At 41.0% G+C, this 25933-nt stretch overlaps 1 protein-coding gene across 1 annotated transcript in view; it reads right to left on the minus strand.

Annotated features, from left to right (window-relative positions):
* Positions 1 to 12975: 12975 nt before the first annotated feature.
* Positions 12976 to 25933, minus strand: part of LOC308326159 (vertebrate ancient opsin-like) — a gene marked incomplete at both ends in the record, with an annotated part of 78302 nt that continues 65344 nt past the window's right edge. The window contains 2 exons of the mRNA XM_080778966.1: positions 12976 to 13578; positions 13655 to 13744. Coding sequence (XP_080635092.1) covers positions 12976 to 13578; positions 13655 to 13744 — 693 coding nt within the window. The remainder of the gene's footprint in view (positions 13579 to 13654; positions 13745 to 25933) is intronic.

Raw genomic sequence — 25933 nt, forward strand, 5'->3', positions numbered from 1 at the left:
CACATGATATGGGCCATTTTTATACTATGAAGCCGTCCTGTTTGTCGTCATCTTGGATGCTAACAGTAACGGCATCATCTAACACCAATGCTCCCTTCGCGATCACTGGATAATCAGAAATGACTTCCGAACATCACCGATCTGTTCAAAACCACGGACAGCTATGGAGCAACAGAAACAGTGTGGGCCGGAGGCCTATAGCAACCGTGTCTAGGCACCGGAGCGATTTGAGACAAAAGTTTCAAATAATCATGATATTGATTTGAAGTCATATCGCCCAGCCCTCATGATTGTGAGGTGTGCAACATCACAAAGGGGACATAACCATTATTAGAGCTATAATTTATATATTTGATCTCAGTTCATTTTGGGTCCAACACCTGGCTTCAACAGGTATTTTGCATGACTTATCTTTGATCCTCCATTTTGGACTCTCAGCATGTTTGGAAGGGTATTTGCTGGCCCAGTAGCGAAATAATGTGTGCTTCTGCTTTACGGGGAACAATTTAAAAAGGAAATGGAAGAATGTGTACTTCATTAGGCTCATAATTGCATCTGTAACAGATGGAAACTGTAAAGCTGTCACCAACAACATGGACATAATGGTGCCACGTACTGTCGAATCTGTAAACGCCTGGTGTCCGATAAGCAAGGGAAGGATTTTCAGAGACGTGCACACATTGAACCAGTGGTGGAAGAAGTACTCAGTATGTTTTACTTAAAATATTACTGTGTACAAAAGTATTGGCATCAAATTACTCACATTTTGAAAATAGCGGATCTACAAGCTCACAATGTTGTGCTCTGCTATTTTAAAATTGCCAAAGTTTAAATATGACTGAAGTGGTTAATGTATGTTTTGTAATAGGCCTAATCTAAATCTACAAAGTAACTGACTAAAGTAGTAAAGTAAAAACATATATGTTGATGATAAGATGTAGTGGAGTAGAAGTAAAAGTATATACCTCTATAAAAAGTTGAAAGTAAAACTACCTCAACAAAATGTGTTCTTATAAGTACAGTACTGAGTACATGCACTTAGTTACTTTACACCACTAGTCCTATTTAAAACCCAATTTGGGCGGGAACCCCTTTTGGTGTTTTAAACATTAAATTTATGTTGTAATTTAGCTATTGAAAAATAGCAGATCTACAAGCTGAACTTGTAGGACTGCTATTTTTGAAAAATCGTCAGGCCTGAATGGGTTAAGAAACACCAGCAGAGACATTTGTATTGCAGAGACATAAGCTAGCTAGTGGAAACTAAAGTGCCATGCAGCAGCTGCCTCTTTGTTGTGTTCTTGCTGGGCAGAATGTCAAAATGCCCCCAAAAGGTGTCTGAAAAACCTGGTGTTTGACATTCTGGTATAGTATCTCTATACGTCATCCCTTCAACACTTTTACAGACAAACATCTGTACATATTTTTCAGTCCTTTGTTTAACCATGGGGTCTCATCCATATGTCTGTCTCCGTCTCCAAGTTGGCCCTTGGGCGTTTTCGGCAAAGCCCTGATTCATACACACGTAATGTTCACATGGGATCCCTCAGCCTCAGCGCAATCACAATCAACTTTATTGAGAGAGAGAGAGAGAGGGGGGGGGGGGGGGGGATGGACGTACAGACGGACACTAAAGACGTACGGACGGACGCTAAAAGGAAGAGGGATGTGTACAGAAAACGAATTAGTCAAATAGCAAATGTTTGCCTTTTTTGCAGAATGTAATGTTTGTCTATTATGTTCATGTGTTTGACTTGTAGGCTATTATGATGACACCATCCCTCATTCAGAATGACCTAATTTGACCGTTTCAAAGACGACATACACTGTACATGCAAATGAACCTCATTTGCATTGAAACTGTACTAGACATACAAAGAGCCAGTGGTTATTCTGCATCCTAGACACTTCAGTAACAGTATATTTGACAGGATTTTTTCTTCTTCTGAGAAACGAGAGAAAAGTACTGGATTTTGTGCTGTGATTCAGAAGAATCCTTTGCCTCCCCTGCTTTAACCCGGTAAAAAAGACATCTGTGTAGTTTTTGTGTTGGCTATTCAAGAATACCAGATCTACAAGCGTGTCACTTCGTGCCATGCTGCAAGCTTGTACATCTGCTATTTCCGAACATTATTGAAATATCTTGAAAGTGTGCAAACTGATTTAGAAGATCTTTGGCTTCAGGTCTTAATTGTTTAAAACAAGCAGCAGTTTGTCTTTCCTAAGTCAAATGTTATTTTATTTTTTCAGAGCAAGAGAATGTTGCACTTGACTGCTCATGTGAGGCGCCTGCTCATCCATTATCTAACACAGTTGAGTTTTCTCTGTACTGGATGCTAGAGTTTGAATCATTTCCCTATAATTTATGAAATACATATCCAATTTCCATCTCCTAAAAGGTGGATGGTGAGGGGGAAGATTAAGAATCACTGTGAAAAGCTTCTAAAGTTTTCAGTGTCCATTACATTTACATTACATTTACAATGAAGCTCAAATGCAGCTAATCAGATTATAGACCTACTTTACCCCCAGGTTTGGTCTACACTGCAGGATTGTTGTTTTGTCCACTTATATGTTTAATGAGGATAATATTATTATCCTCATTAAACCTATATAGTCTACTTACTAGTCTACTTAGGCTTACTAGTCTACTTACTAGTACTACTTCACGTATAATAAGTATCCCCTTGGGAACCAGTAGACAAACGTGTCATATAGGCTGCCGCTACATCATTTCCACAATGATACAAAAAAACAAAGACAGGGCAACAACAAAAGCTAAAAACAAAAACACCCCACCCAACCAACCACCCACCCACTACGGACGGCTGCAATTCGAAACTGGCCCTTGTAAAATCTGAATCCCCCCCACCCCCCCCTTTTCCCCTCACTGTATATGTTTCTTTACCCTTTTTGCTTCCTTTATGATGAATTCCTGTTCTGTTCTTTAACTATATAGAAGTGTCTATTTGTACGTCTCTAAATGTCGGACCATCACATTTTCGCATCACATCGCATGTCCCCGCGCTTCGGACCTTTGGTGTGTCGGATATTCGTGCGCACCCCTCAAACAATTTATCTGAAGAATTTGTATTTTGAAGAATACATTTTTTCCGAGCTGTGCCAGCCAGCAAAATAAAGTATGTCTTATGATAGCTTAATCCGAGTCCCTGTATATCTCCCAAAATCCAGATCTTAGGATCAGGTACTATGTCCCACCCTATACGTCTGATGTTACTCCTCCAAGCGTGGGCACTGCAGGGCAGCTCCACAGCATATGAAGTAAATATCCATCAGCGATTTTGCATCTCTGGCAGTTGGGGGAATCATTATTGAATATTCTGTGTAATCTATGTGGGGTATAATTAATAGATAAAATCTATTTTGTAATGATAATTTAGAAAGGACTGTAAATAAATACCTTCAAATAACCCAGCAGGGAGACCAAAATAATACCATGCTGTATTTACCTTAAAAATGAGTGAGTAGCCCTTTAAATTTTAAATGACAGTCACTGTACCAAAAAATAGAAAGATACCTTAAAAAATGATTTGGAGGCAGATGAAATAAAGTTCTGAGAAAGTTTAAGGTTTTAACCATTATTTAGTAGGTATAAAGTAAATTTACATAGAGAATGTGCTACATGGTTCAGATGATAGTATTTACATTCATAATAATTTAGAGTATTCAAATGGTTCCAAAATGGATCCGAACTGAACTGAACCGAACCACGCTCTTCACAGTATTGTTCCAGGCTAAATACTGCAGATCACGTCAGTTTTGTTGATATAAAGTTCATTGGTTGGTAAATAGTTCATATCTGTCATATCCCATGTTGGCGCTGGTTGACCAGCACATAGATGATGAGAATGGCGTAGCGATGTAGAGTTCATCTTCCTTGGTTCAGTCATGGATGGCCATAGACCAACAGAATATGATGGAGTAGCCAACTTGACATGACATGTATTGTAAACAACATATCAGAATTATCTAACAATAATAGGTTCTATTAAAGATGCTAAACTGCATTTGTCTGTGTTTAGTGGAGATTAAGAAAGTCTGCGATCATTCAAGTAAGTTATGCCAATCAACGTCATCATAAACGCACCCCAAATCAGGGAACCAGTGATTCTAAGCCACGTGGGCCGTGGCCCATATAGGTCAAGGTCCTATTTCCTGTTTCCTTAGCATGATGTAAAAGTACACCCTCTGAACATGATGCTAGTATAATGTTGCATGGACAATCCAACCAGTGATGCTGAGTGGCAAGCAGGGAGGCATTTTATAAATTTTTGTATGGGATTGAACCCCCAACGTCCCAATCGCAGGGTGGATATAGTCTAACCACAATGCTGCTGTGCTGGTTGGTTAATGGACTGTTTTATTTATTAAGGAATTATACTAGTATAGTTATAAATGTAGCAGTGACCTAAAAGGGTCTTTGAAATAGTCTTTGAAATAGACCACTTCACCACTTTTCAACCTATCTTCATATAATTGGTCCACACTTAATGTTCATGATAAAATAGCTCAATTTATTCCTACTCAGTCTGTGTCTCATAGGAGGGCTTTGGGCTGTTCAGAAACCTGTCCATCAGTGACATCATCGTTGGGGAATAGATAATAGAAACCGCAGGCTTTCTATTGCCGAAAATTGAAGCCATCATTCTCACGATAATACAAATCTAAATATTTTCTTTTTTCTTTGCCCAACGATGATGTCATTGTGGTGGACGGGTTTCTGAACAGCCCACAGCCCTCCTATGAGACACAGACCGAGTAGAAAGAAATTGTGGTATTTTATCATGAACATTAGTGAGGACCAATTATATGAGGATAGGTTGAAAAGTGGTGAAGTGGTCCTTTAAGAGTACCCATTGAGTCCAGCATACACTGTGCTCGCCTGTCCTCAGTGCATTCTGATAACGTGAGTCAGTGTCAGGGGAATGGACATTTTTCCTTGCATAGTTTGAGTGAAGCCTCTATAGTTTCCATGTGGTGACACTCACTGCCTACAGTACCCCTGGCATGCTTTACTCTTATTCTGTTCAAGATCGGTAGCCATGCCTGCCGACTTCTCTATCTGAATTCTAATTGCCTCTCTAGGTAGTAAAGAGTATTAGTTCACGCTTAACAAGCTTAGGGCACTGCTGTTTAAGGGATATTAAAGGGCATCATAACATTGTGATTATACAAGTTTTCCTCTCCACAGACTCTTGACTTTCTAAAAGTCAGAGACTGATAGGACATTGTGAGTTGAGTGAGAGAGAGAAAGAAAGAAAGAGACAGAAAGGAGAAGATCAATTAGGACACAGCGGCACAGCCCCCTCTCTGGGCATCTATTTATCAAAACAACTGACTGGCTCTTATGTGTGCTCAGAGGTGAGTGGGATATGGTGACAAAAGGGCTCATATGAGATTCCATTCATCCCTGTTCCATCTGTGATGGAGGGTGGGACGGAGTGGGACGGGCTGTCATAAGGCCATTCAGCAGGGTTAATCAGACACTAGCCCGGGCCTGCAGCTAACGCGTTAGTACCCAAGGCCACAATGCATTCTCACCGCCCTGTTTTCAATTATCAAGGGCGCTTCTTATCTCTACTTACCAGGGGGTTCCAATACAAATAGTGGAGTCCAAGGACCCGAGCGACACACGAATAACAAACAAGAGAATTCCTCAAGACGATACGGATCTGAGAAGAACGGTGCCGGGAGCTGATTTGATCAAACTAAAAGGCCCATTACCAGGACCCCGATCAGTCCATAAAATGTCCTCCGCAGAGGGTTACGGGTTTGTTTTTTACTACAAAACAGGTGACTGGCAAATGGAATATTATACATTGCTTGATATTACATTGCTGCCATAATAAAATGAAAATATATATATTTTATGATTTGAGGCATAATTGGCCGGATTAACGGTGCAGGAGATTAGCTGGTAACAGACGGATGGACGGACTCACACACACACATGGACAAACTTTGAAAGCCAATGTTAGCCAATTAGGATGGAATATGAAATATCGGACAGATCCTTCGTGAACACATGTGTTGTGTGTAACAATTTGCGGGATCTTTTGACAGAAAGTCTGCCTCCTGGTGGCGCTATAACAGGCCGTTCTGGACAATTTGGCGCAGAGGACTCACACACACACAGACAGACGGAGTGCAAAACAAAACATACTCTCTCCCCATGCCTTCAGCCTGGTGGAGACAATGAAATTACATCCAGGGTACAGTACAGTATGTATATGAAACATGATCAGTGAAACAGTAATGAGGAGCAATTTTATGTTGCATCACCATACTGTACTGTACCTTACTGTACCATACTGTACTTTACTGTACCAGACTGTAGAATGCAGTAGCGTACTGTACTGTACTGTACTGTACTGTACTGTACTGTACTGTACTGTACTGTACTGTACTGTACTGTACTGTACTGTACTATACGGTGCTGTGCTTTACTGTACTGTACCTTAGTGTACTATATTTTACTGTACTGTATCATACTGTCATATACTGTATACTGTACTGTGCTGTATAATACTGTACTGTACTATACTGTACTGTACCATGATGAATAAAGTATACTCCCTATACCTACCTACCTACCTACTCTGGTTGGCTATCTTATGGGTTTATTGGATCATACCAGTCTAATTTGGACTTTTATCCATTTGCAGAGATTGTCCCCTTTATAAAGTATACCTACCAGTGTTTCTCAATGGGGTCTAGTTGGGTCCATAGCTCCATCAAAATCAATTTATCCACAATATTAGCCAGTTTAGCCCGCTTTTATAGCCTACTACAAGCTCACACACGTATACGTTTTTTTTTTTTTGACACGTATACGCATTTTAGACATTTTGGTGAATGAGGCCAAAATAAAGCATATGTTAAATTATAAAGCTATTTGTTTCTGTAAACTATGTGACTGATGTTGATAACAGACATGGCATGCATTAACATCAGTATGGTCCTTTAAATACGGGCCTTGCACTTTTGTGAAATTGTAGTTGCACTATGCAGATAGATGTGATTAAGTGCTTTGCACTCTAATATGACATTTCTTCATTTGCACTTCACTCACACTCACCTGCACCAGAGCCTTAGATATAGACAGAGTTACGCAAACTGCGTTCACTTCATGGGGCCAGTCCAATGGCGGCTCTCCTACATAGACTTCTATTGAGAATGGGGACAACCAACTGGGACAAGTCCTGGACCGGAAGCAGGCAGAAAGGCATTGGAATCAGGCAACAGCCCAGCTTTAATGATCTTAAATCCCTTTATTTTAGATTGTTTTGTAGTAATCATACAACATAAACATTCAAGTTGTTACTGTACAATACATTAAAACAGTTGTCATATTGCACACATGCTTAAAATAGCTTTTATTTTTCGTTGCCCTCGTTGAAAACAATGTATTTCCAACTCCAGCTTGTCTCAGTTCAGGGCTCAGGCTGCATGAACAGTGCTGGGTTTCTGCCCCCTCAACATCACAACTCTTCTGTTAGATGGCTCTGACCTGCACCACCCTCCTTGCGCGTCTTGAAATGTGTGATTGTGGCAGCCATGATATTATGTTATCACTGCTGTGTTGGTTGGTGTTGAAGTGGAGCTGTAGGGTATGCTCTAGGCTACATAATAAGAATGTTCTGTTCCTTGCAGCGGGGCAAGGTCTCGCTGAAAAACTTGAAAAGTCGAAGCATAGGTATATAAATCTGGAAATGATGGTGAAATAGCATAAGGAAAAGTTTTTATTCCCTGGTAAGAGAAGTGGGTTCACTGGAGTATTTCCAGTTTTCAGTAGGCCTACTTTTACTTCTACTCCACTATACATCTTAGAGACAAATGTTTGTTTGTAGATTTTGATTATTATTATTACGAAACATACATTAACCACTTAAGCCCTATATACTGTAGATTTCGACCATTTGAAAACTCGACAAACTCACAATGCTCAAAGTGCCCCATCCCTTCCTCTCAATACATCGCATTGTGAGCATGTAGATCTGCTATTTTCAAAATATTTTTCATACATTTGAAAACTTATATGGGACCTTCTGCATAATTAGTACATTCTACTTTTGTTACTTTAAGTACATTTTGATACCAATGCTTTTGTACTTTTACTCAAATAAAAATGTTGCCGTATTGATACTTTTACTTACCGTAAGTAAAAAATGTGAGTACTTTTTCCACCACTGCCAAACAAAACACCTGCTGCATCTACTGTACGTCCACTGTCTATGACTGTATAGAGAAATAGGCTCCTACCATCATTTCACGCCTAATAGGTTTGAAATAAGGGCAGAAAATAGTTATAAAATTAAGGTTTAGGAGGAATAACATCCTAAAACATTATACTTAGAGCTAGTATGAAGTATAATCACTGCACTCACCAAAATACCTTTGATTCTTGGCATGGAGAGGAAGACTTAAATGCTAAATTTGCTAAAAGCTAAAATAGTCATATAAGACCGCTTTTTGACAGACAAAACAAAACACACAAAAGCTGATCTACAATAAATATCATAAAATATCATTTTATGGCATTTCTGCTTTTATTGGAAAGTACAATGGAAAAGGACAAGAACAAAAGTCTAATGATGCGATATTGTGACCAACACACAGGTTTAAGTCTCCAGGCCATTTCCAAGAATCGCATTAAATTTAATTCAGGGTTTAACAAAAAATATATAGCCTAATAATAATAAAATAAATACATAGACTCCTGTGACCTGCATTCACAGTTGGCCATTTTGTTGTAATTCCATATCCTGTTGGTCCCATTTCAGAATGTACGTTCATTACATTACCAGCACTTATTTCCTTATCACCTGGGAGCTTTCTGAAACGGCAGTATTAGGCCTAGTATGTGAAGACATATAGACACCGCAATGATCTCATGTGATACCATTGGTTATACACGTTTTATTTTCATCATAAAGAGACATAGGGAGTTCTTTGGGTGGATACGTAAATAAGTCTATGATGGAAACCCCGTCCCCTCCCGTAATATGAAAGTCCAGTCCACTTGTGGATGCAATAAAGACCATGCACATCTCAACTGGAGCCATCTCAACTTTGGCAATGGTAACAGTACAGTCAGTAGCTATTCCACTCTTCTCAGCATACGAATAAGGGCACACTCACTGTTGAACAGGCCGTTTGACACATATCATTATCAGAACATGGCATGATGTTTGTCAGTAAAATTGGTGGTATTAGGGATTTTATGTTGTGTGCCTCGACGGAGCGGGGCAGGAGAGTATCTGCTATCTGCGTGCTGGTTTTGGTGGGCCGGTCTAGGCTAAAATGTCATGGCCGAACTTTTGACACAGACTCTTGAATTGTGTCAGATTGATTAAAAAAATAAAATAAAACATTACTGAAAACAACACAAGGTATCAATATCCCACGAGTTTTGGCATCAACTTCTGCACAATGGAGTAGAAAATGTCTTGACTATCATAAACTGTTTATATGCCAGGAATAATACACAAAGAAATATTCATGCCGTAATCCAGAGGATTAGGCAGTATAAATATCACAACAATAACACATTCTGACAATTAATAAAGCATTGATCTAATGCCTTTAGAAGCCCTACAAGTACTGTGTAGCAAGCAGAACATACACAGAGCATATCAAATAATGTTCTAAAAGTTCAACAAGATGCAAACAAACACTGTAAACAATACAACAATCTTTTAGGTGCTTGTTAACTTCCTCCGCTAAAAACTAATTTAAACTTGTATGTTTTGAATGTTACACCTTTTAGCCTTTTTACTGCATCGGGGATTCAAGTAATCAGATATACATAGAGTATGTGCAATAGTGTCAGACATAGTAGACCGGTGGTTGAAAACATTTTCATTACCGTCTCTGTGCTGTTGGACAATCTTTTACGCCGTTTCCCTCTTATCTCCTTTTCTATAAATAAAGTGTCTGAAAGTACAAAATTTGATTTGACAGCCAGCTTTATTGAATTTGTGCTTGAGGGAGGTGTCTCAGTTTAATTGAACTCTGAGAGTGTAAAACGTTTTTACTTTTCACGGTGTACGTGGCTCTATAGCAGTGTTTCCCAAACCTTTTAGCTCAAGACCCAAAAGAGAGAAGTTTTCCCAAACTAGTGAAAATAGCAGATCCACAAGCTATGTTGTGAGCTTGTAGATCAGCTTTCTTTTTTTATTTATATAATTTATTATATATTTTTTTTGAGGGCCTATGCCCAGCTGGAGTGATTGGCCTGAACGAGATGTATGCCCAGTTTTGTGTGTCTGTGTGTACCACGGAAATTATTTGATTGGTTGAGCATGGAATGTGATGTATGATGAATCATCATACATGAGGTGCTCATATCATCATACATCGTCATTGCTGATTTATGATGAGCGTCCCTCACTTCACACAGGTCTGATTTCTTTATGAAATACTTAAAAGAAATGTAATTGTTTTTAATCGATGAAAATTGTGATTTTGTTTTGTTTCAACCTTTTGAACAAAACAACGTGTTCATTCCACACGCTAAGTCCAACCAGGAAGGAAGAGGCATTGAAGGAAGCATGAGGTCAGTCCGTTGCTCTCCCCAGGTTGGCAGAGGGAGTGTAGACTGTAGAGCCCATGATTACATTATAGATAATTGACACTGGGTGAAAAAATGGGTTACAAAATCATAGGTTAAAATTAAGAATTTCAAAATATAATATTATATAAATAAAAAATTATAATATAGGAAACAAAAATCACACCCGCGTGAAGTGAGGGGTGCTTATATCATCACACATCATCATGAATCATGAATCATTTCATTCCGGCCAATCACAATTTGCGTTCTCACCTGTTTGTGTGTGCAGTGCACAAACCCTCAAAGCTGTACATAGGAGGGGCTATAGCTATAGTGATAATTACTCGTGACACATAGAAATTGGTCCACGACCCAAACATGGGTCCCGACCCGCTGGTTGGGAAACAGTGCTCTATAGCAGGTCTGTGTGTCTGCAGGTAATCTGCAGCAAACCGCTGGACCGATTAGCGTCACATTTCTTAGCATTGACGACCTTGCAGACTTATGTATAGGCTAAAATGTTTTTAGCCTATATAGATAGCAGCATGTTATGTATACAGAAGCCAGGTTCATTTATTGACCTTATAGTGTGAATAGTTTCAACCTACAGTACAGTACAAATTTTTTCCTCTGATATTATATACCGTTTAGACTGATGATAGGTTCTTGGTTTACCTTATGATCATAGATACTACAGTATTTCTACTATTTGATGTATTACCTCATGTTTTCCTTGCTTACGGTACATCGCTCTGGATCAAGAGCATCTGCTAAATGCCTAAATTGTAAATTGTATTTCTTGTGCACATTGCCAGCAGGCAATTCCTTCTTAGAAATATATACCGTATATAAATATAAATACTTTGCTTTAATTTTATAATTAAAATTAATGGGGCTCTGATGGGGCTGAAAAACCTTTGGAGTCATTATGTCATGCTTTAGTTGTGAAGATTGACGTCATAGATGACGTCACAGAAGTCCAAGATCCCCATTGGAGCCACACTCTTCACATTTTTGCTACATTCTTCAGAGTTCAAATGTGACATGCATAACATGTCCTTCACACTGTGGTAATTTAAAATGACATCTTATGGGGAACAACATCTTGGGGAACAGCATCATTGCTGTGAAAGAAACATCCGCACCGTCTGAAGTCGTCTAGGAATCTTTCATAATTATTAAAGTCTCCTAAACTTACATTCAGAGTGCTGATGTTTAGTTCAGAATATTGTCAAGAATCTTTTAATTTCAAGAGTCTTATATAGCGCCTTTTGAGTTTAGCGTGTCTTTCCCTTGAAGTGAGCTGCTTTGAACATCATCATCATCAGCAGCAAATGCAAAGCAGGTCAAGTGATTAATATTTGATAGTTTGCCATGAGGGTAAAGGACGCCACGGCTATCCACAGGTTTCCATTCAAGCTGCTGCCCAAGTGCCAGTGAGCAAGGCACTGAATTTTGAATGGCTTCGGGGGACTGCGGAATGTGTTGTTTCTATTGCTTTAGACACAATGTGCCCAGGCTGAATTTAGATATTTAAGAACTTCCTACATTCACTACTTATCTCTCAACTTTAAAAAAGTTAAAAACTTTTCAGAGTAGCGCTTTTCATCACCCCCTATCCATTTAAACATTGCACTTTTTTGTTCAAATTCAGTGAGAAGAACCAAACATTCATTGCACATGCAATTATTTCTATGGCCTGATAGTTACCATTCAGAAATACAAATTTACAAGCAGCTACGGTTGTTGTCCCTTCTTTTTTTTTTTGCATAATATAAATATTTACATAAATCCATTTACTTTTTCATTTTTCTTTCATTGTACATCATGCTAACAATGCTAGAGGGATCAATATTTCCGAACATTCCCATCCTTGTGCTGAGCTCTTCATTTTGGTATTTATTGTGCTGGCAACTTGAGGGAGGGGAAAGTTGGAATCTAGAATCAATAATAGATCAATTGAAAAATGTATTCACACATCCCTCTTGCTGCACCAGGAGGACATTCCTCTCAAGTTGTAGGAATAAAACATTTGAACTGCACAAAACAATATCAGGCCATGTTTTTCCCCCTTATTATGACCATTTCACACAATCTCTCTGCTAGCAATATCTTCTAGTATGTGACAAACAATACATTCTTTGAAATGACGGTGAGGAGAATTTTCTGTACAAGCTCATTTCTATCCAGACAGATTTACAATCATCCTCTCCAGATAGACACCCCTAAAGTCTGCCAGCTTCTGCAGATTTATTCCCCCCTCCCCCCACCCCCACCCCGTTTCTGCTTTTTCAGACTGTGCAGAGCCAATCCAAGATTCCACTCTATCTTATTTCACATATCTGATGCAACAGAGGCATTTAAATCCATCCAGGATGTTTCCTTCATGGCCTCAACAACTACACTTCTGTTCTCTTATCTTCTCTTGTTAGTGGGGCGGACCTCAGCCCGCCGCCATCAGCCAGTGTAGTAGGCCACCAGTGACACCACCGTGGGTGTGACTGGTTCTGACGGACCCTCGGACGGGCCCCCGGATGGGTCCTCAGACAGGACCTTGGATGGGCCCTCAGATGGGGCCTTGGATAGGCCCTCGGAGGCATCGACTGCTGGTTCCTCTTCGGGAGTGTCCGGCTTTGGCCATGAGGCGATGGCTGGTTCTGGTTCTGGTTGGTCCGAGACAGCTGGTTGGTCAGAGACAGCCGGTTGGTCAGAGACAGCTGGTTGGTCAGAGACAGCTGGTTGGTCAGAGACAGCTGGTTGGTCAGAGACAGCTGGTTGGTCAGAGACAGTCGGTTGGTCAGAGACAGCTGGTTGGTCAGAGACAGCCGGTTGGTCAGAGACAGCCGGTTGGTCAGAGACAGCTGGTTGGTCAGAGACAGCCGGTTGATCAGAGACAGCCGGTTGGTCAGAGACAGCTGGTTGGTCAGAGACAGCCGGTTGGTCAGAGACAGCTGGTTGGTCAGAGACAGCCAGTTGGTCTTGGTCAGAGACAGCCGGTTGGTCTTGGTCAGAGACAGCCGGTTGGTCCAAGGTGGCCACAATGAAAGGGAGGTTGTGGTCATTGGTTCGACCTCTGACGACCTTGGTGGCCATCTTGGACGAGCTCCTTATGCTGGAGCCACGTTGGGGCGTCTTGCACTGCCACAGCGCCCAGAAACACCTGTAGAACTGTGACCAGCATCCGCACGTTCAAATGCATGCGCACATGCTCACGCACACATTTGTGCACGCACACATTTGTGCACGCACGCACGCACGCACACACAGACACACAGACACACAGACACGCACACACACATAAAATCAGACACAATAGCTTATAGAGAAAAGACAAATAAGACGTAATGATCTGGAGAAAATGAGGGTTACTGCAGTTTGAGTTTGAACAGTCGAATAATTATGTCTCCTGACGTGTACCTGACGCGTACTCTTTCACATTTAGCCCAGTCTCACAAAGGAGAAGAGAAATAAATCTGCCGTATGCCCAGTTGCCCCCCCCCCCCCCTTGTATAGTGAAGCCCAGGAGATAATTATAAATAATTAGGACTGAGTAGACTCCTTCTCTCCTCAGTCCTTTCAGTCTCTCGATCCCACTGTGCTGCTCCATTGTGAGGGTCAGCATGTAGCTTGCCTTTTCATGAACAACAATGCGCTGAGAGCTGCTTGTCATTTGTCCATTTCCCACAAGGTATTAAGTGTTCATCTATCTATCTATCATTATGTGATAATAAAGTAAAGATGACCGCCATTATCTACTTTATATGCATGGACAGTTTCTGTTAATGCCATTGTTATGGCTTTAGGGCAGTTCACAAAGTCTGGCCAGATCTAAGAGCTCTTATCAAAGTGCCCCAGGATATTAGAAAGTGTTGCCATGCAGAAAAATATTAAAATACTTAAAATATTATTTTATAATATTCTAATAGTCTTCTTTTTATTCAAGCTTTATATACTGTAGACTCTTTGCTGAATAGTCTTTACTCAACAATACTTTGTTCCAGCATCAGAACATGAAACGTACAAATGTACTTCTGTGAAAAATAATAAATAATACTAATCGTACTAGTTAAAGAAATTAAAAAGGGGGGAAAACATACAGTATGGAAAAATTGGGGGGTGGACTTTAACTTTTTTACAGGGGCCAGTTTCGAATTGCAGCCGCCCATAAACTTCTCTTTGAGAGCGGTTTTGAAGGAGTCTAGGGATTCACATTTCTTAATGGCCGTTCCACATTTTAGTGGCAATTGTGTCACATATCACCAGAACATAACTTAAATGAAGATATGGGAAGCTTGATTCAAACACGTTGAATCAAGTGCACTGGCCAGAGTGCATATAGTCAAATGACCCCATGGCCTGAATAATGTTCTGCACTTCGACAGACCCAGTATCCCTGGTTTCCGCTCTTGCACAGAATATCATCTTGCCTCGCACAAAACACCAAACTCCCAAGGTTCCTGATATATCCCCAGCTCAAAGTCCAGGGTTCCTAATCTCACTGACAGACAGAAAGGCAAGACGCTGAATAATTGAAGACGTCAGGAGCAGGTTGAAAGAATAACAATGCACTGTAGGCACTATTGGCTCTGGTTTGAATTCCGAGTGCACGGATGCACACATAGAGGCAAGAACATACATATACATGCACATGCACACGCGCAGTCGCGCACACACATACAGTACACAGTCGGTGTGTCTTCTTCAGCCCTGACTCCAAATTGCTGTCACTGCAGTCGTCTCTCTTGAGTAAACGTAGTGTACTTAGTATACTTCAGGAGTTTCATGTATACTTATAGTCTACTACATTTTCTCAGGGGACACATGACACTGATGACCCCGACGTCATTTTCTCCGTCTTGTCTGAGAGGAGATATTGCACGTGTCAAACACATACTTGGGATTTACATTGAATCATTCAACTCAACATTGAACAAAGCTGATAAGAGAATAGGTAAACAAGACTGACAAGTGATTGATCGATTGATTTGATTTGATTTGATTTGACTTGATTTGATTTGATTTGATTTGATTGACATCCACTTTTTCTGCTGTCGGTGTACACGTGCACACACACACACACACACACACACACACAGTCACGCACACACACACGCGCACACACACACACACACACACACACACACACACACACACACACACACACACACACACACACACACACACACACACACACACACACACACACACACACACACACACACACACCCTTGTCAGAATATATCAGCCTCTGTTCATCCAGGTATCAAGGTTAGCGGGAGGGGAGAGAAACTCTGATTGCCCAGGCAGTACCACTTCCTGTTTGTTGGGGCCCCCAAGCACACTCAGCTGTCCAAAAACAACTGCTTAATGTAACAACAAGCTCCACAGCAGGTAGTATAGCACCGTTGAAAAGATGGATGAGACAGGAGGGAAAGACAGAGAGAAACAAGAGAGACATTGTCGAAAGGGGAGAGAGTATAGAAGGATGTGAGAGAGGAAGAGAGACTGGAGAGATGAGATGGAATGATAGAGGGAGGAAGGTGCAGGGAAAGAGATGGAGAGAGTGAAGGGAGGAATTGTAACGAGAGAGCTAGACGAAGACGGATAAAGTCAGCAGGAGTACACAGAGGAATGGAGACTGAGGTCAGCATAAAGGTGAGAAGAGTGACAGATAAATGGATGGAGGATGACAGAGAGATGGAAAGAGGTGCGGAGCGCCTGTATGTATGGATGGAGAGAGGGGTTAGCACGTTTTTGTCAGGGTCTACTCAGACCGGTCAGACTGAGTTTGGGGATGCTTCTATAGAGAAACGGAGAGATGTTCTCCTGCCCACTGGAATTGACAGTGTGAGGGTCAAATGTCAGATATCATCTCAAACAATAAGGCATTCATCCATTTTTTAAAGGGTGGCCGGCTGAGTTCAGCTCTCTGTGTGGACCTCTGTGTGTGCACCTCTGTGTGGACTGTACTGTACAATGATGCTCAACTTCCCAGAAACACTGCCATCTCATCGGTCTGTAAAGGAATCCTTTTTTGAGTGGTGCAACGACTCCCATATGGAGCTTTGTGTGTGGCTGGGTCCCTGGCTGTGTCCCTGTGTCCCTGGATGGCTGTGTCCAGCACACTGGGCGTGTTCCTGTGGGTCTGGAACACGGAGTTGCACCACTCACTTCACACAGGTGTGATTTTTTTGGACTGATTGAGTGTGTCTTATGTAATGTGAAGTCATTGGTTGGAGCTGTGCTGCATGTTGGTCTACTCGTTAACTCACGTTAACGATTAGACAAGACAGAGTAGTATAAAGACAGAAATACACGAGTAACTCATAACTAAGGTGTATGAAGAATCTAGATAATTTGAGCTCAATTGCAAAATATACACAGTATAGGCACATTCAATGATCTACTGGCTGCTCAGTGGCTTTATATCAGACCCGCGAAGCCGGATCAAGAATCCCCAAATAATGTTTTAATTGAGCGATTTAGTGAATTTAAATTCAACATTCTTAAATGCTGTTCGCAGGCCTCAATGATGTACTTTAACTGTCAAAGATAAATCCTTTCAGTCGATTTAGCCAATTTATTGCTCTCACACAAGTATTAAAAATATATATATGAATTTGACTCTTACAGGCATCAGCGGTCAGCCTGCACACATTCATCTGACACTTTGGGAAACTATTTGATTCTTTGATTCAATAGAATGTTGTGACGTGCAAGGCTACAGACCAGGTGAACAAAATATGAAAATGAATGTCTTGAGATTCCCCTGAAAAAAAAGAGTCCCAGGGGTTATGTAAATAGAATGACAATCATCAATTTCCCCTTCGGGCTTTCCGCGGCGCGGATGTGCATAGGCGGATTTACCATTGGGCTAGGGTGGGCTGCATATACTTATATATAAGTATTGCAATCCAATTCAAGTGAGATTTATGTTTAGTTATTTAGTTTAGTATGGTTAAAACATTGAGAGCTTCTGCTCTGCTGTCTGCACTGCAGACAGTTATGCTGTGTTCAGTGTGTTGTGGGGTAGCTGTGGAAACCCCTGCCAATGTTGACTAGTTGTCTGTCTACCTGCCTGCCTTTCTCTTTTGGGGGGGCTGGGTACCCCAAAACTACAGCGAAATTAAAACAAAATACGACACAGCCCAGGGGGGCCCTGAAATTTTGTCTAGCCCGGGGGCCCTTGGGATGGTAAATCCGGCCCTGTGTGTGTGCGTGCGTGCGTGTGCGTGCATGCGCACACACATGCTATAAGTGTGTGCTATTTAACCTCCTCACATGCTATAAGTGAGCCAAACCTTTTTTTAAGGACAAAACACGAAACACAGATAGGTGACTGTAGGCATCAGGTAATAAAATAAGTAGGCCTATAGTAACACTATAGTAAAAAATAAGATCATGTAAAAGATAGTATAATGATGAGGAAAGCTATTGATATTCATCTCTCTACCTCAGATGATGGGTATGGTAAATTGTAACCTCCCCCAAACTTGATATGCTCACTCACACTCCCGTGTTGGACTGTGTTTGGATTATCTGGAAGCAAAGTGAGATAAGCTTATTTTAATACAAAGTAAAAGTAAACTTGTTATCAGACAGCCACTATGTCAATGAACATTAGGAAGATAAAAAATAAGCCTTTAGGTGACTCACAGTTCTGTATGATAAAGTTATCTGTGTTTATGTCTGTTCAACTTTTATGCACACCCACACCCCAGTTTGGATTGGGCTGAGACTTTCCATATCGGTGTGTTATGATCGGGGGAAGGTTACATGTACAGTACATTAAATTATCGACTGTTCTCTGTTTAACGCCAATGGGGTAATTTAAACGGATGTGATCTGGGTATCATTTCATTTTCCAAGTCAAACGTTCCATTAACTGATGATAAAATAAGATAAGCATCTGCAAAAATCAAGACGTTCTGCCTAAAGGCACCCCCACACAAATGCATTAGCCCATTTAGAATGTCCTGATTTGAGTTGCGAAAACTAGTTCATGAAATGATCAGTGTCCTGCAAGGCCTGCCTGGTCTGTCTTGAATATATACAGGTGTATGTATAGGGACTCATACTTGGGTCTCCCCAAGCCAACAGCTATAGTTACTAGTGACTATAGCCTAAAGGGGAATTCTCCCTTGGCCAGGGGAGATATTAAGCATTTGGTCATCAGGCAGAGGCTCTGAGCCACTACTGCAGTCTGCTACACATATAATCATAAAGATTGCTTAAAAGATTGCTGCAGACCTTTGTTTCTCAAGCTTAAAATACATTGGAGGCACTTGATAAATCACTGTTGGGTGTGACAGCATCATAAATGGAAACATTAACGGGGAGGACATGGCTGGAGTTAATCAGTGTTGTTGCTCTTTAATCAGAGCAGTGTCAGAGATGAATGCAATTGGCCACAAACAACTGAAACAGCTGGAGCTCTATAAGGAACCCAATGTCTTCTTTTTTTATAACCACAACTTCATTATATCTATGTCTCTGTTAACTGATTAGCTATGGGCATTTTAATGAGGTATGAGAGAACAAATTGAGCAGCTACTGTACATGAAACAGTTTTTTTAGTATTTTTTTTCTATGTGTATGTCGAGGCTCAGAGCTATATAATGAGGTATTAATTCTTCGCTGTTGAACCAACCGTTTTGTAATTAGGCTATAACTTTCTGAAAACCTAAGGTCTTAGAAAGCCAATTTACAATTACAATGTAGGCATTTAGCAGACACTCTTATCCAGAGTGACTTACAATGTGAGATTACATTTTGTTGTTAAAGATATTTTAACAGCACAGATCTTGTATGGGTCCGCGGCCAAATATGTACAGGGTCCTCCTTGACAACAAAACGTTTCAGAAGTAGCACACTGCTCTATCTTTTGACTGTCTATATGCAACTGCATGCCTTAGTGCCATGTCCCTCAGCCCCAAGAGGAGTAGAATTCATCTGGGAGCCAGACTTTGAACTGCCTATTCAAATCTTCAACCTCATTGACTCCACAAGACAATTACTGTGGACTCCTTAACAGAGTGGAGAGGTGTTTACCACTTGAAGACTCGCTGGGGATGTTTCCCCCTCGTGCTCAAGTTTTCTGCCTCATGCTGTTTTGGTGGTGTGGCAGTGATGCTTGCTTTCCAGGATGCAGCTCACAAAATGCAGACAATAACACTGCGACTGGAAGAACTATATGTTTGTCTCACACATTCCCAGAATGTGCAGTGGGCATTGCTTATCTTTAAAATGGAATCTGGTTTTACTGTGGTGTTGTTGGCCTTTTTATTATTACTGTCTTAGTGAAATGACTTTAGCAAAAGACCTACCTACCTACCTACCTACCTACCTACCTACACCACCTACCTAGTACCTACCTCTCCACCTCCCTCCCTACCTGGCATGATTGCAGTATACAACATCTGCAAAAGCTCAGTTAGAGTGTTGTTTACACTGCACAAAACTACTTCAAGACTGAGTGATTGATTAATTAGCGTCTGTGAGAGTGATGCAGTAACATGCTCCAAGATGTGTTCAACTGGATGAACTCACAGTTCATTCAGACACTTCTGACAGAAGTTAATGAGCCACGGCACTTGGAAATGGAAAGGTAGCATTACATAGTGTACTCACAAAAGAAAAACTCACCTCGTCATGTTCTAACTGCATGGCCAAACATCACTAGAGATGACACCACTGCAAACACTCATTAGATAGAAATGTATATTGTATTATTGAATAGACGTGGTCTGAACTAATGGAACATTCAGCACTCGGAAGCAGAACTGCATCGACTATAAAACAGTTTCCTTTGCAGATAACTTTGGTTCTTTGGTATCTTCTTTGGTTTTCTAATGGATTAGTTCTATTTGAATGATTTGTTCTCGAATCACACATCACTAATTTAGAACAAGGAGGCTGTGCCCTTCTTAGATTTGGTCCTGTACACACAAGACAATAGATACTACACACTGACAATGCTGAAAAAGCTCAGCTGCATTTTTATTGTATTTTATTTTGATCAATCAGATGTTCATCATGACATACTGTATAATGTTGACGACGCAATAAAAATACAGCAGAGCTTTTTCAACATTACCAGTGTGCAAACCCAGTGTTTTGACCAGCCCATGTCCTTCCCGGGATCACAACATACCACTATGCAAATTGTAAGGTAAATTTGTCCTTGGGTGTGGACATGCATACCTTTGACCACCAGGTCATGATCTTCCCCAGATCATATCACTACTCGTATCACCACTACTTGTATGCCCATTTCAAGCCCAATCCGACCAGGGGTGTGGGCATGCTGTTTTAGGGGAACATGGTTGGGTGGGGGCTGGCTTTTCTGACCGTGGCCCCGGTTTTGACCTGCCACCGCATTCAGATCTACAAGCTCGCGTCGCAACACATTGTGAGCTTGTAGAGCTATTTTCAAAAGATTTTGACACATTTAGAAAACTCGAATTGGGACGTTCTGTATGAGTACTTGTACTTTTTATACTTTAAGTATTTTGATTCCAATACCTTTGTACTTTAACTCAATTATTGTAACATTTGAACAGGACTTTTTTTAAGAGTACTTTTTCCACTACTGTTGACAAGTAACTTATGCAGTACCAGCAGGCCACAGACATTTTGAGCATTTGTAATAGTCTTCGTATCGCTATTATCATTACTATTATTGATATTTAGAATCATTACCAATACACTAAAGTACCTCCGACGCCTGATGCCAAATGATGAGCGTGATGTTTCAATGGAAACAAAACAAAACAAAAAGGCTTGATGGAGTTTGTTGATAGGATGTGTAGTCACTGTAACGATCGTCAGAATGCCTTTCACTGGAGCGCTGAGTGTGCTGTAAAAGAGACGCTCTCGACCAATCAGGCTCTGTGGCCGACACAATCCATTTGTGCGGTTCTTAATTAAAACCAATAAGTCATGAAGGGAAATAACGATGCACCATTAACTTCATCAATTATCCCAAAGTTCAAGCGGTTTCTTCCTTAGCCAGCCGAGTTTTGGAGGTGAGAAGCTGTAAAGTTCTCCAAAGTTGCGTGTGGTTTACAGGGCAACATTCATGATTTACAAAGGTGATAGTGCGTGCTGGACAAACAGTGATGCAACAGGAGAGGAATAAAAGTCCACAACACTGGTTATTTCTCAGCTCCACTTGTTTGATTCCTGAAGAAGATCCAGCAGGATCGAAAGATTGAAACTGTTGAAACATTAATGTATTATCGAAGGAGGAAGGCACTGGCGCAAACTTGGACAAATCTAGACAATGACTAATAGATTTGTCTTTGATTTCCGATAAAAAGCTTTGTCAGAGTTTGCTCCAGTACCTTAGCCTAACACTCAGCCTGAATTTTCATTTAGTTTCACTTCATTATTCAATGAATCGCCAGAACATATTTTTTTTAAAGCATGGCTAACGATTCAGGGCTGGAACCAGCTAGGCTACCAGTACCTTCCTCCTTCTGCACGTCCCGCTCCTGAGATATACCAGACCAGCCTGCATTTGGCTTGATGCACAGTTTCATCATTTACTGTTAGTTGACACACATTTTGCAATATTTTCTTTCTTTCTTTTCCGTAAGGCTGTCTTATATGCTTAGAAAAAGTGGGACACATCAGAGTTCCGAGTCTTGTGGGGACAAAAGAAGAAAACTGTTACTGTTGGAGGCAACAGCCTGGCTCCGGAGACTACAATTGTGTCATTATTTAGGGCGCGTTCGGAAATCCGCACCGGGAATGTGGTCAGTTTGTTGAGTGTGGTGGGCGGTGACGTCACAGAGTGCGTTCAGTGTGCCTTATTTACGAACGACCAGTTACAACACACCATTCACACTGAGCAACCCTACCCTCAGGGTAGGGTCGCTCAGTGCGTGCACTCGGCACACCCGGTGCGCAGCGCACTGGATTTTCGAACGACAACGCACTGAATGCACTGAATAAACGAACGACAAGAGAGCACACCAGTGCGTTCAGGGCGCATTTCCGAACGCGCCCCTAGTCACATGCTATTGGTATTGGTAATACTTTATTGGTTCAACATTCATATAAGTAAGAGTCAGAATTAAACATTCTCACAAATATAGAGAAAATAACCGATCTACAAGCTTGTAGATCTGCTATTTTCGTAGTAGGGCATTATAGTTTATGGAAAAAACTAAACATAAAAAGCTGAAATATAGGGTCAATACCCGACAGCAATGAAGAGCAGATTACCCATAATGCACTGCCCTTTACACTCCTTTGTCCCTTGAGTCAAGTTGGCCATCCACTGACCTCTGACGGGACATCCACTGACCTCTTGATGCGTGCTGGAACAGACATGCAGCAGGTGATATTCGTATCTGTACAGCATTTTTAGTCTTCAACTCGCCTCAACTCACAGTTTCCATAGTAACGGGCTGGGAGGAATTGAAGACTGAAAATGACATACAGGACATCTCTCTCGCTCCCATGCTCTCTCCCCCTCTCTCTCTCTGTCTGTCTCACTCTCTGTCTGTCTGTCTCCGGTGAGGACAATGACGGGTTGGCTAAACAGTCCCTGGAAGGTCAGTTAGTTCAGTTGTGGTAGTGGTGAGAAAGTGACGAACGTGATCTTGAAAGCATCATCTGGTGGCGCATTCATAAAATGGTCTTAAGATCAAACTGTACCTTAGGTAACGCACAGTCCAATGATCAAGTATGTATCAGAAAACCTTACTTCAGACCAGGAAATGATCATGTGTCTACAGTACATTTCCCGCTGATTATGTTGGGTACCGTATACTGTAGGCACAGGAGCCTGCATCTTTGGAACCGCAGAGAGCCGCGTATGAGCAAACGGACTGGCAATTGATCAGGTACAGCTGTGAAGAATTAATTCAATATCCCATTGTGTTTTCAATAAAATATATGGTGAGAGATGCTTCAATCGGTGCAAATCGCAAAATTAACTCAACATGGCTCCTCTTGCATTATTGGAAGACATTGTCAGCAGTGCGTTTTGAAGAGAAGGGGTCTTCATGGAGGAACTGTGACAGAGGAAACTATATGACAGCTGTTTGCATCAAGCCCACTGTGATCCGGGTTATTTTCTGTAACTTAACAGTTGTAAATCCCACAAAATATAATCAGCAGGGATGGCTCGTATGTATGGGCAAGGGGGGCTGAGCCCCCCCTATCTTATGGAGTAAAGATGAGAAATTATTATTAAAATGTTTTAGAATAGATACTTTTATATTCTGGTATAATCTAAAGCAGCAACAGCATCAAATAGATACAAGAAAAACACAAAATAGGTCAAAATGGGCTGATTTTTTACAGCCCAAAATGCTTCCATTGGCTTTCATTGCGTTGAATGATTGACAGCTGCCAAGACACGCCTGCTTGGTTTACTTGCCATTGGGGCTAAAATCTCTCAGCCCCCGAGCCAATAGAGGGCTGTGCTCAGCCCTAATGCCCGCCTCAGACCGTGAGGTCATTGGCTATTGACCAATCACAGCACCTGCTCGTGTGTGGTTGTTTATTATGTGAAACTGAAAGAATGGCGGGTGGAAGTATTTTAAATGAAATACGTTCATTATTTACTTTATAATCCGTTTTGTCCCGTGTCCGTGGAGGGGAAAATGAAGTTAAGAGACTGGGAGCATATCGTCCATTTTGGATCATATAACAAAAGGAAAGGATACGAAGAATACGTTTTGTGAGTTTGAAATTCTTGCTTGGGGCAGACAGCTGACCGGTGTCCGCACACCGGACCCACATAAAGGTAGAGTGGTCTGCTTCATTCATCTCACAAAGTTAAGAAACATAATCGCTGGTTTAATCACATTGAAAGTGACTCGAGCACTCATTGAGTTGGGAAGAGAGAGAGAGGCTGTGTTAGTGTTGTTTCGGAGCCGTGTGCGTGCACACGAGCGTGCATGTGTGTACCTTGCAAGTTGCTTGTTTCGAAACGGCACCGACGCGCGCGCGCAATGCGTGCGTGTGCGTGCATGCGTGCGTGCATGTGTACTGTTATTATTAATGACAGTAGGCTGAGCAGCTATCTGTATTCTGTATACAAATACAAACAATGTTCAGTGGAGTGTTTGTTGTGGGCATGCATTTCTGTTGTTGTGGAGCATTTGCTGTAACAAAGTATAGGCCTGTAGTAGTGTCATTGCTGTACTTTGATATCTGGAATATGATGCTATTGCTGCAGGTTGAACTAGTTGGGTAGCATAGTGTAATATATTTTCTGAGTAGCACTGCATGGGTACTGGGTTGTTGTGGAATGTGATGCTGATGCTGTTGTTGCTGTAGAGTAGAGACCAGTATTCTGTGAACATGCTGTAGTATAGGGTGAACAATGGATAGCATGTTTTTGTATTGAGTTGTACTGTAATTCTGCAAACTGTTAATAAATCAATAAATCAATCAGCATATACTATCGTATATTGGCCCCGTAGCATAAGATTTCTTAGGCAGCCCCTCCAACCAAATTCACCTAGAGCTTACAGACCAATTATTTGTAAAAAAAAGAAAAGAAAAAAAAAGAACTGCGTGCACGTTACACGACAGATTCCCAAACCTGGAGAAACTTATTTTACACATGAGTTCTGTGACTTCTTTTCCATAGCATCTTATAGCATCCATAGCATCTTATAGCATCCATAGCATCTTATAGCATCCATAGCATCTTATAGCATCCATAGCATCTTATGAGTGTTCTAGTCAGTGGAACCTGCCTGCTTGATATCAGCGTGACGTGGTCTGATAAGGGTCTGATAAGGGGTCTATTCCATTTCACCTAGCTGTGGTATTCAGGTGATTCTGGCCTCTATGTTCTTGTGCGCACAAATGTAAGATAATTTAAGTTCTGTAAGACAAATTACTTGTTTTAAAGTGACCGTACTCTACTTACTTTGTATTTGTATATGAAAGTTTAATCATCATAAATCCATGAACACTTTTATGAATGAGGCCCCAGTAGTTATATTCAGGGCTATAGTGTCCCTGTGAGGAAAGTAACAACTGATTAACAAACTCTTCAACTTTAATTAGTTTTGGAGATCAATGCAACTTGATAAAACTTCCCATCTCTTGTTTGTCATTTTCTTGTGCAAAGAGCCCTGAGGGCGAATATAATGATATTTTTAAACCCTCAGGCAACACTTCTGTGCCTCACCAAATTGAACAAGGGAGATGAATAGATTATGTTGAAGTAAATGTTTTCCAAAACTGCAGCATCGATATGAAAATACCAGTGAATAATATTTTCATATTTTCATTTAATTTCATCATAGCAATATCTTATATTCAAAAGAAAGATTGCTGACTCTGCATTGGTCACGTCAAGAAAATGTCGTTCTTAAGGCAGGC

The sequence above is a fragment of the Protomyctophum bolini genome, assembly GCF_963924005.1.
Source record: "Protomyctophum bolini genome assembly, chromosome: 12".
Lineage (NCBI taxonomy): Eukaryota > Metazoa > Chordata > Actinopteri > Myctophiformes > Myctophidae > Protomyctophum > Protomyctophum bolini.